General features: G+C 53.6%; 1 protein-coding gene across 1 annotated transcript; it reads right to left on the bottom strand.

Annotated features, from left to right (window-relative positions):
• Positions 1-9,115: 9,115 nt before the first annotated feature.
• On the bottom strand, positions 9,116-16,644 carry ALG12 (ALG12 alpha-1,6-mannosyltransferase). The gene is made up of 10 exons (XM_051962698.1): positions 16,532-16,644; positions 14,276-14,528; positions 14,049-14,181; positions 11,815-11,988; positions 11,526-11,720; positions 10,899-11,002; positions 10,483-10,706; positions 10,093-10,262; positions 9,918-9,993; positions 9,116-9,769 (listed from the first exon to the last, which is right to left on the bottom strand). The coding sequence occupies exons 2-10, from the start codon at positions 14,435-14,437 to the stop codon at positions 9,538-9,540; spliced, it is 1,470 nt and encodes a 489-aa protein (XP_051818658.1). The 5' UTR covers positions 14,438-14,528; positions 16,532-16,644; the 3' UTR covers positions 9,116-9,537.
• Between the last annotated feature and the right edge of the window lie 334 nt (positions 16,645-16,978).

The following is a 16,978-nucleotide window of genomic DNA, read 5'->3' as shown; positions in this document are numbered from 1 at the left end:
CAAAAAGGAAGCAAACAACAACAAAAAAGATGAAAATGCTATGTTGTAATTCAGACTCAGTTCCCACAGAACTCTCTCTGGGTGCATATGGCTCTCTCCATCACAAGACCTTTAAGACTTGGCCCTCCTTTCTTACAGCACATTCACATACATCAGCTCATAGAGGCACCTCCTTCATTTCTATTTCTTTGCCACCACAAAAAGTTGCTATAAATCATTTTATGTATGTAGGACCTTTTCCTCCCCAGTCTTTTTTTTTTTTAAATGTTTTGCTGATGTCAAAAAAAAAATTGTCATTTACTAGTCCTCCCTTATACAGAAGTACAACCAAGCATAGGAAACTGGCCATTTTAAAGCACCTGAATTGCTTCCCAATCTTCTCTCTCCCTGGAGAAGCCCTCTCTAGTAACACAAAGACTTGGGCAAATCCCATCAGACTTAGTGTTCCTGATGGCATTAAGTGGCTCATATCCTTGTAGTGGGACACTTCCTCCTTTGACCAGTATCCCCAAACTTTGGAAACTAAGACCCTGCTAGCCTTCTGACTCAGTCCTCCTCAGGGGTGTCCTTGCTCAGGCTGGTTCCTATTGTGCCCACTAAGAAGAGAAGAACAATAAAATAAGAAATAATTTTTAAAAAACTATCTTTAAGATATACCCCTCCCTTTCTCTGCTTAAAAAATAAAAAATGTTGACTAACCAACCTCCAAAGTCCCCCTACTCAACTCAAAGACAGAACTCCAGGTGGAAGGGACCTTGGTGGCCATCCAGTCCAATATATCTCATTTCAAAAAATAAAAGTACAATCAAAACTTCAGGATTCTTGATTCAGGAAGCAGAAATTTCCTTTTATGCTGATAGTAACCATCCAAAGCATTTTTATGATGCACTGAAAGCTATTTATGGGCCAAAGACCTACAGTGCATCTCCACTGCTCTCTGCTGATCAAACCCCATCGATTGATAATGACATGACACTAGAAGATGAGCTGAACATTTCAACAGACTGTCATCAATCAAAGCTGAAGCCACTGACTGTCTCCTTCAGGGTGAAGTCGATTCTTCCCTCGCTGAAATTCCAACCAAAAAAGAGGTCTGGAATGCTACTGGGCTGCTTTCATGTGGCAAAGCCCCTGGTACCAATTCTATTCCAGCTGAAGTTTCCAAGGTGAGGGGTCTGTGGCCCAACCGACTGAAATTTTCTGGATTATGTGGCAAGAGGAGGTTATCCCCCAGGAGCTGAAGGATGCCTCTACTGTCCATCTTTGTAACAGCAAAAAGAATAGTCTCCTGTGCCAATCTCAGGGTGGGAGGGAAGGGTCTCTCTCAGTCAAAATTCTTGCCTGAGTCCTGAAGGAAGATCATCTACCTGAGAACCAGTGTGACTCCAGGAAGGGAGTAGTCAAGGTGATTGCTTCCTAACAACTCCAAGAGAACTGCAAGGAGCAGAACAGAGCAGGAACATTTGTAGATCTGACACTACCAGTCGTGAGCACTTATGGAAAATTGTCAACATTTGCCTAGAGAAGTTCATCAGTGTGGTGAGTCAGCTTCCTGGTAGCGGGCCGGGTTCTGGACAGCAGGCGATGCTCTCGAGCTTTCCAAGGCACCAGCGGAATGAAACAAGGCTGGGCATTTATTCCCTTGCTTTTAGCATGTTGTTTAATGAGGATTACACAGCATCAGCTACCGGTTGAGGGTAAATTCTACAACTTGAGAAGGCTACAAGCCAAAACCAGAGTGGAGAGAATTCTGGTGTTTGTTTTTGTTTGCAAATAACTGCACTCAATGCAGCCTCTGAAGCTGCGAGGCAACAAAGTATTGATCCTCCACTGCTTGTGCTCATTTTGGCCTAATGATTAACAATAAGACATCAGCCAGCACATCATCCATCTACAGAGCCATTGGCTACAGCGCATGGAGAAGTTTGAAATGCTGTGGATAAATTCACTTTCTTTGGCAGTCTACTTTCCCAGGATGTCCGCATCGATACTGAGGTCAACACATACATTATCAGAATTAGCTCAGTGTTTGGAAGGTTCCAAAGAAAAGTATGGAGGAGGAGAGGGATTCAACTGACTACCCAACTGAAGAGCTGATTGTTGGATGCCTATGAAATGTGGACAGTCTACCAGCACTGTGCCAGGAAACGGAATTGCTTTCATTTGGATTATCTTAGGAAGACTCTGAAGATCACCTGGCAGGAGAAGGGACCAGACACTGAAGTCCTTTCTCCAACTAACCTGCCAAGCATCTGAACGCTAAGGCAGAGAGCACAACTCCAATGGGATGTTCATGTTGTTGAAATGCCAAATGTACACGAGTATTTTATGGAGAACTTACACAAGGCAAGCACTCACAAGGGGATCAGCAAAAGTGATTCAAGGACACTCACAGTGAATCTTAAGAACTTTAGAATTGATTGTATGACATGGAAAACCCTGGCACAGGGCCACCCAGTATGGCGTGCCCTGAGAGCACTGGTTCTGTGCTGTATGAGCAAAGCAGGATTGAATTTAGCTCACAAAGAAATGTGAAATGCACTGAGTTAGAGAGTCCACCCCAAATGTTCATAGGGACTATTTGCGTCCAATCTGTGTAGAGTACTCTGAGCTCGTGTTGCTCTGGCCACAATCAGACACATTAACTTGACTCTAACAAAGTAATGGGTTTTGCTTTTTTTTTTTTTTTTTTTCCCCTCTGAGAATGAAGGACAACCAACCAGTTTCCAATTCCTGTCATTGTTCTCTGGAGACCCGCAGCTGATAGATAGCCTTCCTAAGTTGTGGCACTCAGAGCTTGAACACAAGTCTTCAGATGGCAGCTGACAATGACAGAATACCTCTCAGACGATGAGCCTAGAAGCGATGCTTCTAAATGAATGTCCCGATGGTATCTTTGGATGTCTCTCCACACTGCTAACTCACTGGACTTGCAAAATTGGACTTGCAAACTGTTCTTTTTCAGATAAACATGTCTAATCGAACCTCTCCTGTTTTATACTTGGGAAGATTATTTTAAGAGCTCTCTTAATACTCAACCCTTATTTAATGTCATCTTTTAAAAAAAAGATTACTTATTTGTCCATTATCTTCTTTAAATATATCCTCCTTATCTCAAGAGCCTCTCTTTGTAGCATAAATAAGCAAGTTAAGTAAGCAAATAAATAAAAAGAAAAACTGTTGGCTTAAATACCCAACACTTAAGTTACATTTGATTGTCCTGAATTTATTTACCTAGAAGCTCCTTAATTCTCAAATTTTATCAGGACAAGGAAGCCCACTCACTGGTTTATAATTTAAGGACTAATTTTCTTTACAAAATTTAAGTATTTGCCCTTAAGACATGGAATGGTGCTCTCCTTCTCTACAATTTTTCAGTTGCAAAAATCTTTCATTTCCCAAGGAAGGAGTTCATTTTGGCCAGGTGACATGGCTTCATCTAAGGCAGCTAGATGCTCTTACTGTCTCAGTCCTCACACTCAGAGTCAGCTGGCTGGTCACCATTTTGGTTCTTATTTCCTTAGCAGCAAAAACCCAAAAGCAATAACCTTTTGAGCAGCTCTGCCCTTTGTTCTTTGCTGCCACCTCATCCACTCCACCTTACTCCCAGCTGTAGTCCCAGCTCTTCTTTGTCTTCCTCTCTATTTCAATATGACTTCTAAAACAAAAGACCAGTCTCATCCCTTATTCTTAGCTTCCTCAACTCATTCTGAGCTTTAGGATTTCTGATGGCATTTTTAAAAGACTTCTTTTTATTAATATTTTTATAAACTGATTATATCTCCCCAAAGAATCATCCCTTATAATAGATTTTTAGTAAAATTTAACGCAGCCAGGAAAAATCTGTTTACAGAGTTCCACATCTGCAGACCTTTACTTCTTAAAAGGAGTGGGAAAACATCTAATATCTCTGCTTTTGAGGCATGCTTTAATTTTGCAGCATTCAGATGTGTTTTGTGGGGGTTTTTTATTTGTTTTGCTGTAGTCATAGTCATTTCACTTTCTATCAGTTCATAATCAGTTCTGTCTGTGCTCCTGCTTTCTTAACCATGTTTCATCATTTCTTACTCATAGTCATTTCACTTTCTATCAGTTCATAATCAGTTCTGTCTGTGTTCCTGCTTTCAAACCATGTTTCATCATTTCTTACAGCACAGTAATTTTTCATTACATCATGTACCACAATCTCTTTATAGTCATCTTATAATCTATGACTATCTACTTTGTTTTCAATTCCACCATAAAAATTGCTGCTATAAATACTTTTGCTTTATTCGGAACCTTTCTTTTTATTAGAATTTGTACCTAGTAGTGGAAGGAATCTCTGAGCCAAATATTATGGATCTATTTTGCCACTTCTCTGCGTAGCTCCTTACTGCGTTCCAGAATGGTTGTACCAAATGACAGTTCCACCAGCAATGCACTGGTATTACTTGTCTTTCCATAACCCCTCCAGCATTTTTGCCCCAACACTATACTTATAGGATTATGTCACTCTTACCTTTTTGCCGTTCACGTTTAAGCTCTGTTGGTGTGCCTCTCTTGCATCCATCTCATCTTCCTCATCAGAATTGGACTTTCAGAATTAGACTCTTGAGACTCTGGACTGACTTTCCATGTAGAATTTTGATACACAGGGAAGGTTCTATCTTTCCTCTCTACCTTTGATGTTTCCTCCCCAATCTTGCCTACTTGCCTCCCACCTTCACAATTCTAGGAAGGAGTGGTCCCCTTATTCTCTTCCACTATTTCTATACCAGCTTTCACTTTCTTGTGTATCTCAAATTCAGAATACAATTTCCTCTTGCTGGTTCCTACAATGTTTAAAAAATGAAATTGTGGTTAAGGCAAGTCAGACAGGTAACTAGTTAGTCTCCTTTTGGGATTGACAGCTCCCCTTCCATCTGAGTAACTGATGCTGTGCATCTCTTTGCATTGTACCCTGTGCCAGGCTCCTAATATTTCTCGAACACACCTGCATCCCCGAGGATCTATATATAGCCTTAGTAGTGTGAGATGTGTCCCACTCTCCTCAGCCCAAATTTATATAATTGATGCCTGCATATTGTCATCTAGCCCCCAGCTGCTTAAACCAAGTCAAGACCCCATGTGGGGTCTTGTAAATTTGTGGGGGTTGCAAAAATACAACTTATATTATCATAATTATTATATTTGTAATATAATAATTACAACAATATGACTTACATTATTATGTTTGATTTGATTACCTGTTTTATATACCTATGATACCCAGGGTTGTGTTAAAAACTCCCCCAGCAAAAAGGGGTTGCAAGTGGAAATTTTAAGAAGCTCAAATCTATCAGATGAGAGTGACTCTTTGAGTTGCTAAATCAGTGACTATCCATCTTAGACCGTTCCTAGGGAACTCTCTTGAATTAATCAACATAAACTAAGTAAAAACAAGTCTTTCCTTGCTAAGTTTAGGAGATGGGCAGCCCTTAGATCACTGAATGAAAGAAAGTAGAAGAGGTCTGTTCTTGGTCAAAGACAATCAGCCTCGAGCTGCCACGTTCTTGAGAAAGAATGGATTGTGGGCTGCGGAGAGACCGAAAATTTGGACTTATGTCATTGGTATTGGCAGCGGTGGCTGACCCAAAGCCAAATTCTCTCTTCCCAGTAAATTCCGGCGACTCTCTGTTGACTTTTAGAGACAGCTGAGTGGTCATCAAAAAGATAGAAATTCAAACTAACCCCGTGATACCGGATGGGATACTTCCCCTGTCTGCTCCACTTTCCTCATCTATAAAATTGGGACCATTATCAGCCAGCTTCCTAGGATTGTCATGAGGATTAATTTGTAAAGCACTCTGCAAACCTTCAAACACGCCGTAAGCACTATTACCATTGCATCTTTGGCCAGAGATTGCTCCCCTTAAGACCTTTCACATCTTGGCTGCCTCCTTACCTTGTCCCCTTCACATCCTCTACTCTATAGTCCCTTGTTCTGCCCCCATGATGCTCCATGTCCAATTTCTGCCCTTGTGCACCCTGACCGCTTCTCTCCACCTCTTAAAATCCATAGCTTCTTCCAAAGCTCAGCCCAAATAGCACATTCTACAGCAGAATTTCCCATGCTTCACTGCCCCTTCTGTTGTATTTATGGGGTTTTTTGTGTGTGTGTGTGTGTATACCTGCACGTGCACAGGGTACCCTTGATAGAACACAAGTTCCTTGAGGGTAAGACTATTTTTGCCTTAGTGCCCTAGGGTCTGGCACAGAGTGGATCTGTTGCCTGGACATGGTGTGTTTTGGCTTCTTATACCAGGCTCCCCTTTTGTCTTGGTCCATACGTGACTCAGGAGGAAGCGATGAAAGATTTAAGACCTGATTCTCTATAGAAGCCACAAAGATTTTGTCCTGGATATTCAAGACAACTGAAATGGACCCCATTTCTACAGACAGGAAAGGACTGATCCACATCAACTTGTTAGAGAAAGGTCAAAATGAGTAAAAATTGGAACCCAAAGGAGACCAATGGGGTTGCACCCTTTAAACAAGCTCTTGTATTGGAAAATGGGAAATGGATGCAAGAATGGACATTGACATGGCCTTGGCCTATTTCCTAAGGCAGTTTAATGGATGTCGGTTGTAACAAGGAGGGTGGAAGAGCCTAGAAACCCATCGCAGCCAGCAAACATTTGATCTCCTTTCAAGCAGAGACATGGCAGCTTAGAGCCACATTCGTCTGGAGCACAAACCTATTCGTCAGGTCTTAAAGGGATGCTGGACAATCACTAAAGAAGGAAGAGGAGTGGAGGGGGAAATGGTGCAAAGGCCTGGCACAGGACCCTCTCAGAGGGCATTTAAAGATAAACCAGAAGGCAATGGGTAGGAAGTGAGACACTCGTAAAGATTTTCAAAAACTTTTTTCACAAGGAATGGTGGAGCTACCACATGGAGACTCAGAGGCCAGAATAAGGGCTACAGGAAGGCGTAAAAGTAGTGCTAAAACAGCAGTAATGAGAAGAGCAACTGGGAGAGACCCCACATATATCCAGATGAGGGTCTGTGCTGTGGAAGACATGGGCTTCCTTCCATGGCTTGGAGACAACACTAAGGACTTGTGGAAAAGTCGTGGATTTTACTGCTGAGAAACAGATGGAGACAAGGTAAAGGGAGAAAAGAGAAAAGAGAAAGGAAGGAGAAGAGATATCGGGAGTGGAGAGACGGGAGGCAGAAAGAGGAGACAAGGAGACTAAGAAAGGGGAGAGTCCTTTGGGTTTCTTCATCTCTGGAGCATAAATCTGCAAATCCATGGGAGCATCCTTGAAGGCTGTCCCAGACAGACTCCCTGTTGGGGCTTTAAGCTAAACAGGGACAGAATTTGGGGGCTCTCAATAAGTGATTAGGACTTTTCATCTCTTTCCCCCACTCTTTCTTTTGGAAAGGCCTCTCTGGGAAGTCCAAGTGTAGGAAACCTGTTTTTACTGTTTTGTGAGGGAATTTGGTTTATCCTGGGGGTAGGGGGCTGGCAGCATCCACCTCCCTATTTCCTGGGTCCATTTTCCCCAATGTCTCTGAAAGAGCCTTTCCCCTGCAAACCTAACTTCGATCCCTTCTGGTGCCCCAGCACGTGGGTAGGCACAGGGGGTGTGTAACGGTCCCCCCTCCTGCCAGTTTCCCGCTGAATTCCCCCCCCCCCCCCCGAGATGTTGCTCAAACTCTGAGAGATCTCTTCCCCTTATTTCCGGTAGAAAAGTCCAGCAAGGACTTCTTTGGCCCCGAGAAGAGCATCCCACTCCCAGGTACCAGGTACCTCATCCCCTGCGGCATTGGGCACTTACTTTTGTCAGAGGTCTGTGCGCCTGATTAGCACCCTAGTGCCCCCACCCTGAGCTAGATTCTTGTTACCTCTTGCCCGCTTTCTGCCTTAATTCAGTACCAGCACCCCAAGGCAGAGGAAGTAACAGAACCAGAGGGGAAACTAGACCAGAACCGCTTCAGCAGGAGCCGAGTTTGTGTGTGCTCCCACCCTTCCTGGGTGAGCCTCAGTTTTCTGCTCTGTAAAACAGGACCATAAAAGCGCTTGGCTCCCAGGGTGGGCAGGAGGATCTGCAGAGTGCTTTGTCAGCCTCCACGCGCTGTATCGCCAGCAGGGTGACCAGAGAGGTCACTGGCCGGCCCAGCGGGGGCCCCTTAGCTAAGGGGCCCTAAAGGATAGTAGATCACTGCCCAGCCCCTTACAGAGCAGGAAATAGGCCAGGGCCAGAGGTGGCAGAGGAAGGCCTCAGGCCAAGGCCTTTGGCTCTGCGTCCAAGGAGCACAGGGAGGGTGGGGGAAGGTCCCAGGGACCTGGACGAGATGTCGCACAATGCTGCTTTTCTGTCCAGCGTCCTGCCCCTCTGTCCTCACTTTCCCCTCCACAGCTCACCCCCTGCAAAAGCTCCAGCCAGCTCTGCCCTCCATCAGAAAGCCTTCCGTGTCCTGGTCACTCTCTGGGCATGTGTGCTGAATGCTCACAGGCCCCTAGGCTGAAAGCTCAAGGGCAGGACTTTTCTGTCTCCCAGCACCCAGTAAGTGCCGACTCAATGTGTGTTGACCAACAGGCCCCAGAGTCTGGGGGCTGGGACCCAGTTCCTGTTGAGGAGATGGTTGGGGTTTGGAGCCAAGGCTCCCTTTTACGGCACCCAGAGCCAGGGGAGACCCGACCCATCGTGTGGAGCCATGGAGGAGCAAGCCGAGGCCCCTGGTGGGGACGACAAGGCCCGGATGCAAATCCTGCTCCCCCCACCGGTCCCAGGCCCAGCCTGTCGGGTCCTTCGAGGGCACCGCAGGCAGCTGTCCCTGGGAGGCCGATGTGGGGAATCCCAGTGTCGAGGAGCGGCAAGGCCCCCAACATCCAGCTCCATCCACGGCCGCCCGAGGCCATGTGTCCCCTTCGCTCTGTTGCCCCCTCGCCCTGCCTAAGAACTCCAGGTTCTCCCCCTGGCCCCCAGTGCTGCTTAGTCTGGGGCAGACTCTTCCCCTGCACCACAGCCCTGGACAGACGTCAGACCCCCCCAGGACAGGAAGGCGAAGTCACCTCGGGCCAGATGGGGACCCTTGCAGCCCACGTCCCCCTGCCCAGGAGCCACAAACCCCACCATGACACCACTAGGAAGATTCCTTTACTTAGGACTTTGGCATAGTAGCGCTTTCACGGCCCAGTCTGGCGGCTGACGTCCGCCCTCGGGCCTGGTGAGGTCCCACACCGCGAGGACAGACGCTCCCGCCCCCGGGGCTGACAGCACCTCAGCACCCCACGCCTGGGGCTGGGGAAAGGCCCCCCTCACTTGGGCCCTCCTGGAGACCACGGAAGGTACATCCCTGAGGCCGGGGAGTGCGCGGGCCCCGAGACCCCGCCGCCGGATGCTCTACCTTCTCCTGAGGGTCTCGTGGCGGGTCTGTGGGCAGGCGGCCCGTGCCCGAGGGCGCCGCTCCGGGCTCAGAGGCGGTGTCGGCCGTGCCGTCCGGCCGTCACTGAAGGGAGGGCCCCGGGGTGCGGTGGGCAGGGCCGGGCGCTGCGGGCCCGCGCCCTCAGGAAGGCCTGAGCAGTCTCTCCAAAAGCACCAGCTTGGTTTTCAAGTTCAGGTCAAAGGGAGGTAGCTTGGTGAGGTTCAGCTTGACGCCCGTGGTGCCGGCGATGTTGGCCAGCACACGGTGGGTGTTCTTGTAGTGGGACAGCTGTGCCGGGTCCATCTCCAGCAGCAGGTGCGTGTAGGACATCATGGGCCCCGTCCCGGGCTGCAGGCCTTCCCTTTTGTCATACCTGGGAGAGAGGCGGGGAGGAGGTGACCCTGCCCGCCAGCACGGGGGAAGGGGCTTCCGTTCCTCCCGGGGGCCTCCCGCCGCACCGGGGGTCACTATTTAAATTAGCCCCAAAATGGCGCCGTGCACTAGGGCAGTGGCAGACTTACTTCCAGTCATCGTTGACCTCCAAAAATCGGGAGACGCCCGTCTGCGCAGCAGCTACGTCAATATGGAGCGCCACATCTGGGAAGAAGCGGGAGGACACGGGCAAGGATCCCCTTGCGGCTCAGCCCCTCCCCACTCCCCGCCCCCTCTCCCACCATGGAGTCTCGAGCCCCCTACCTGTTTTGGGGGGCACCAACTCATGGAGCTTCTGGATGGCCACCCCTCCGGGGTAGTTAAAGTGGGAGACGTAGAGCGAGGTGGCCGAGTACATGGCGTTCACCAGGAGGTGGGCCACGACCAGCAGGGAGCCGAGCTTGTACAGCCAAGACTTCTTGTAATTGTTTAACCTGATGGGCAGAGGAGCGGGGTTTGGGAGCAGGTGGCACCAAGGGTGCCCAAGATCCCCCACCTGCAAATATCTCGACCCCAGGGGCAGGCTGCTCCCAGTCCGGCCCAGGTCCTCGCAAACACGGCCCCCCAGCCTTGGGTGCCCAGAGACCCCCGCGAGAGCGTCTCCCACCGCAAACACCCGCGCCAGCCCAGGCCCGCCCTCCGGCTGGCACTCACATGCGGGCGCAGCCCTTGGCGGCCACGATGTTCAGCACGGGGAAGGTGTACATGATGAAGCGCAGCTCCTTGTGGGGCAGGAAGGAGAAGAGGAAGATGAAGCCCAGCGCGGGCAGGATCAGCAGGCGGGTCCGGCGGTCCCAGACGCCCAGAGGGACAAAGAAGATGCTGCAGCCCAGGGCGCGGGGCAGGGCCGAGTAGAAGTACCAGAGGAAGGGCGAGGTCTGCGGTGGCGGCAGCGGTCAAGGAGGCAGTGGCCAAGCGGGCGGCACCCCCCCCAGCCCCGTCTGACCCGGCTCTCCAGGGGCCCGAGGGACGGGCAGAGCCGAGCGCCCAGCACGAGCCGGGGAGACGGCCACGAGCAGACCCCCGGCCGCGGGGCCGCCCCTTCTCCACCCCCCAGGCTGAAAGGATACGCCCCAGTCCGAGCTTTTGTTGAGAACCGTGTTGTACCACAGCACCTGGCCCTCCGGCCACAGAACGTGGCGCCAGAACATGGAATCCACGGCCACCGTCAGGCCTAGAAAGGAGAGAGCCGGTCTTCAGCCCCCAGCCAGCCGCCGCCCACAAAGGCAGAGGGTGCAGCCCAAAGGGAACCGGCCCCGGCCCCGCTCGCGCTGCACGTGGCCACGCGCCCCTTGTGCAGGCGGAGGAGGCTGGCCGGCGGCAGGGACTCCTGCACCAAGGCCATGGGAGCCTGCGGGCTGGGCCAGTGAGGAGGGGCCCCGGGCGCTGCTCTGCGCCATGGGGGGTCAGAGAAAGGCTGGCAAAGAACCTGAGCCTCCATCCCCAGGGCCAGGGGAAGCTCCTCCTCCCCCACCGGCGCCCCTTGCCATTCTGCTTTTTAGAGGGAACGAGGGCTTTGCCACTGAGTCCTTTCCGCCCTCCCTCCGTCTCCCGAGTGTATTCCCAACCTCCCCCGTTCCCTTGGCTTTTTCCTTCCCCCAATCCTTCGCTGCCCCGGCCCCCACCCACTGTGGGGGGCGCGCAGGGGAGCAGCCCGAGGCCAGGCCACCGGGGGCCACCGTGGCCCGCGCACTCACCCAAGCAGACGGCGCCGGCGGGGACGGCGTGGCCCAGCACCTTCAGGAGGGTGACCTTCTTACTCAGCAAGGTGAGCAGCAGCATGAGGCCCAGGAAGAGGCTCAGCTCTGCCCGGAAGACGACGATGGCGAAGGCCGAGAGCCAGATGAAGCGCGCCCGCTTCTGCTGCATCCAGGCCGTGAGGGCCAGCAGGACTGCGGAGACACGAGAGGAGGCTCGGCCGCGGCCCCGCCAGGCGCAGACGCCGCCGCCCTCCTCCCCGGGCGGGCGCCCCGGGCCCCCACGTACCCGGGGGCAGCGCAAACACGTTGGGCAGCGTGCGCGTGCAGTAGAACATCAGGTGGAACTGGGAGGCGGTGATGAGGCAGAAGACGGTGGCCACGGTGGCTCCCAGGTGCCGGCGCACTTCCTTCTGCAGCTTCCAGAGGCCCCAGATGACGCTGAGCCCCAGAATGCCTCTCACTGGGGGGAAGGGAGAAGGAAACACTGGTCACCGGTGGGTGGGGAGCTGGCCGCGCTCCCAGAACAGGGGGTACGGACCCTCAAGGGCAAACGGCCTGGCCCCCACTCCCACAAGAGACCGGGGCCCTCGATCCCTGTTCTCGGGGCACAGAGCTGGCTCCCAGAGAAGGGGGAGGGCGCGCCCCACCTGCCAGTGTGAGGACCCAAGGCAAGATGGATGGGCCAGGCCGGAGCTGGTGCCCACAAGTCACAGGCACTGCCCCCATGGGCCCTCCTGCTCGGTCCCACCTCAGGGACTTCTCACTGCCTTTGTTCAGACATCTCCGGCACCTCATCAGCCACCGCCCCACCATCTAGCCTTGCTCCCCATCCTTCCAGGAAGAGCTATCCCAGTCACTTGCCTGCACAGGGACCCCCAGCTGTTCCTGCGTGCACCCAGCCACCAGCTTCCCCCTTTGTAACAGCTACAAGCACAGTCAGCACACGGGCACTCTTCCTCGCCCACAGGCCCCTGGCCGTGCCAGGCCTTTGGGCCCGAGCTTGATCCGGGCAGCTCTATTCTGTCTAAAGTCGCCCCCCCCTTCTGTGACTCAGGAACGCGCCTGGCACCGGGTGCTCGCACACCTTTCAGGAAGGCAGACTCTGGGTGAGGCAGCGCCTCCAAAGCCATCTCAAGCCTGGCTGCAATACCTTGACCCTCAGCTGTCCTGCCCTGTCCAGTCCTGCCCATCTCAGCCCAAACGCCACCTCCTCCAGGAAGCCTTCCTTCCCCTCTATCCTGGCAGTATCACCTCCAAGCATCGACCCTTTCTGCCAGCTGCCTTACACAGCGGCCACAAGCCCAAGACGCGCTCCCCGAGGTCAGCCCTCTGTGGTCGGGTACACGACACAGAAGGAACGCCCCGTGACAGACCCGAACCTTTGCCAACACCGGGCAGCCCCAGGCCAGGCTGCACAGGACGCCTAAAGCCTGATGCCATCGGATGCTAGGCCTTTAAATCTCCCTTCTGGCCACAACAGAATCGGCATTAATGGCCCTCATCGGTGCCGGACAAGCCGTCCACACTGGTCCCCTGGGGCAGAAGGGGCTCGTGGCACCAGGACCGAGTCTAAATGGAGCTTTAGAAAGCGGGCAGCGCCCATCCAAGGGGCTGCCTGACACCGCTCTTCCTGTAGTGAAAAGGTCTCAAAAAGCTTCGTCGCTGATTCTCGAGGAGGACCTGGACATCAGGGAGACGATGCCGGGATACGCAAGGCGAGGGAGGCCGGGCAAGGCCCCATCTCACTCTCCCCTGCGGGGCCCTCTGGACAATTGGAGATGGGGATCACCAGAACTGAGGGCACTCCCTCCACGGTGTCCCGAGGGTGGCTCATCAAGCAGGGGCTGACTGGCTGCCTGGTGAGGCTGAGTCTTTCCACTAAACTCACTTCAAATCATAAAATTTAGGGAAACTGCCTTAGCCGCCCAAACAAGGAATCTCTTGTCAGAACGTAAACTGTGGCAGAAAAGCTTGGCCTAAGGCCAACGTTCGCCAGGAATGAATCGTTTCCAACTGAGCCAAGGCTTTCTCTTGGTCGTCTTGCTGTTTGACCTGCTGCAGAGCGGTGTCCTGGCAAGGCAGGATCTGCTGCAACCGACCCAGAGGGAGGGAGGCCCGAGGCCGGCCCCTCAGCGACCCTCAGCTCCTTCTAGGATGAACCATAAAGCTACGTACTCTTTGTGGAAGGGAAACGCAGGCAAGCACCTCCTCACGTACCCTCTCTCTGCTTGGCGGAAGGCAAAGAACTCGGCGCTCCGACAGAAAAGGCAGCCCCCAGGGCGCGCCAGCCCCCCGACCGCCACGGCTGCTGCCGCGGACCTGCCGCACTCCTCTGGGCCTCCGTTCACCACGCACAGAGCGAGCCCTTCCTGGCACAGACGGGCCGTGGAGCCGGCTCCTAACCGGCCACTCGTCCCCGCGACGGCTGGATTTCCTAGCCCGCAGACTGGGGCTCGGCATCCGAGAAGGGAATTTCTGGTGGGGGAGGACAGCTCCCCCTGCACCTTAAAGGCTCCTTACCTATCAGCTGAGAATAAAACTTGGACATTTCCAGCACGGACAGCACATAGACAGCAGGGCTGGAAAAGGCCGCGATTAAGATCGGCCCAAGAAACGTTCTTGGGACGACGCCAGGAAACTCATGATGATCGTACTGCAGAGAAAGGGGACACGGTTACCAAGCAGAGCCACGGTGAGGCGGGGCTCCCCAGGCCCCCGGAGGGCGCCCTCCTCCCCGCACCACTCACCTTGTCCAGATCCCAGCGGTGATAGAGCAGGTCATGGATGGCCTGCAAGTTGAAGCTCTCTTCCACCTTGGCGTAGGGACAGGCGGCCAGATGGATGAAGGCGACAGCAACGAACAGCAGGAGCAGCAGGGGCTGCCGCTTCCCTTGTCTCTTCCCGGCCATGGCAGCCCCTTCTGGGAGCCTGGGTCAGCGAGCGGCGCGAGCCCGGCACTGCCCTTCCAGGCTTGGCAGACGAGGAAAGACAAGGCTCTGTCTGAGGAAAACACAAAAGGAGAAATGCCGAGAACCTGGATGGGAACTCCCTCATCCCGGCCGCTGACCTGAGGCCCGTGTCACCCCAGGGAGAGAAACGGCAACCTCAAGACCCGAGAGTTAGGCCTCTGAACAAACAGAATGCCAAAGCTAACGAATATATGATAATATAAAATACAGTGTATAATATGCAAATAACAAACAAACACATCCCCGCAGAATGCCCGGATTCTCTCTCGCTCCTCCGCCGCCACCGGCCCCCAACTGACGGGGACGTTTTCTGTGAGAAGTCAGAGGAAAGAACCAGGGCCGAGTGGGGATCAGTTAGCTGCAGCTCTCGATCTCGGGTCCCAATAGCCACGTGCTGGTGATCTTGGCCAGAAGGGTATGAAAAGCTCTCTGAGGGTCCCTGGAAGCGTATCGGGGGCTGTTTTACGCTGCCTAGCCCCTGCCCTTCTACCCCTATTCCCCCCAAATAAAGACTGTCCAGTTCTACTGCCCTTGGGGGGAGCCTTCCAGTTGTGAACCGGGGCCACAAGACAGAGAACCTGACGCCCATCTAGACGCTCCACATCTAGCAACAGTTGTGCACGACTGTAGGGGGGAAATTTAACACGGCTCCACAGAGAACAGGTGGGTGGTACTCTCAACGCCGCTGTCGTTAAAACGGGTGAAAGTCACTGGAGAGAAATAAGATTTGGCCGCCATGTTGGCTTTTTCACAGAACGCTGAGTGGCCTCTGACTTTGGGGACTTTTTTTTAAATAACTTTTTATTGACAGACCCCACGCCAGGGTAATGTTCTACAGCAGCATCCCTTGCACTCACTTCTGTCCCGATTCTTCCCCTCCCTCTCTCCACCCCCTCCTTTGGGGACTTTGTCAACGTGAGGGCAAATTTCTAAATGGCAAAGGCCATCTCAAGAATCCCACAGCAAAGCAGGCCCGGTGGAGAGTCTGTTCAGTATCTGAAGCCAAAGAGCCCATGTGTCCGGAGCAGGAAGCAGCGCTGTCAGGGAGGAGTTTTCTTGGAAACAGGTGACTGAGGAGCCAACAAAGGAAACATAAGCTAAGTACGAAGATAACATTCTGGTGAAAAGCTCGGAGACGGGGAAGGCGGACTGTGATTCGGCACGTTAAAATGGCAAAACTCACATTGATACGGTTCTCCTCCCCACTCTCCAAGAGATGAACAGGGTAAGCGTTACTTACAGAGGGGGAAACCGAGGCTCAGAGCTCACAGAGCTAGTCAGTACCAGAACCAGGACCCGAACCCAATTTTTCGCTCTGCCCAAATGCAAGAAAAAGCTGGCCCACGGCTGGTCGGGCCTGGAGCTGGGAAACTCCCAGAGAGCTGGGTCAGCGGCCAGCGACGGAGAAACGGGACCGCGGGAGGGGGAGGCGAGCTTTGGAGAACCGAGGAAGCAGGAGGCCGGGGGATGAGGCGGCAAAGGTTAGCAAACAGCAGGCGCTTAATGAAGAGCTTTAAAAAGCCGGCGGGCTAGCTGTGCGCTGCCTGCTGGCGAACTAGGGATAGCAGGATGCTCTGAAAAGAACGCTGGCCTCTGAGAAACAAGTGGATTTTCAAAATAAGAAGGAAAACAAAGTTTTGCAAATTGCTCCTACCCTCCAGCCGGTTCGGTTTCTGCAACCCTAAAAGGGGAACTAATTCCACGTGGAAAGGAGCACCGACGCTCACGCCCCGGGGGACTGGGGGCGCCCCCGGAACCAGGACGAGGCCCCTCTCCGGGTCAGCACGGTCTGGGGCGCTTCCCTGCCTCCCCCTCCGGCCCAGCTGCTGACCAGGGAGCGCGCTCAGTCAGACTGACCGAGGGAAGGAGGTCGCCTCGGCCGGCCCCGCGGGGAGAAGAGAAGCGGGAGCCGGCGGCACAACACCCTACCCACGCCGAAGGGGAACAGGCGCCTTTGCCCCGCGAGCTCCCGCCGCCACGTGTCAGCCCCGGGGCTCGCAACCCTCCTGCTTCCAGGCCCCGCCCCGGCCTCACCCTCCTCCGCTCAGCGGTCCGCCCGCCTCGGCTCCGGCACGTTCCCGGTCACAGCTCCAGCTTCTGTCTCCGCGGAGGGAATCACTCCCGTCCCGTCTGGCTCGTCGCGCCCGTCGCGTCCCGCTGGCGTGGCGCGGCGTGGCGCGGCGTGGCGTGGCCAGCGGCGCACGCGCGGTCAGCGGCTAACGGTCGCTGAGCGGCTCTCGAGGGGCGGGGCGCTCCGAGCACGGAAAGCCACAGACTGAGGAGGCCTCGGGGGTATGGCCCTTTAAAGGCCTCGGGTGGTGCGGCCAGACCAAACATGGCCGCCGCACGGGCGGGAAGCCACAGCCTTTGCCCCTAGTCAAGATGGCCATCCATTATGACGCAACTCTTGGAGCGGAGCTGAGCAGGTCTCGAACCTCCAATACTGGCTTTGTGCTGACACGGGCCTCTCCCATTGGTTCG

The sequence above is a fragment of the Antechinus flavipes genome, chromosome 5, assembly GCF_016432865.1.
Source record: "Antechinus flavipes isolate AdamAnt ecotype Samford, QLD, Australia chromosome 5, AdamAnt_v2, whole genome shotgun sequence".
NCBI classification, from domain to species: Eukaryota; Metazoa; Chordata; class Mammalia; order Dasyuromorphia; family Dasyuridae; genus Antechinus; species Antechinus flavipes.
Note: the sequence above shows the minus strand (reverse complement) of the source record. Positions and strands in the feature narration are given on the sequence as shown.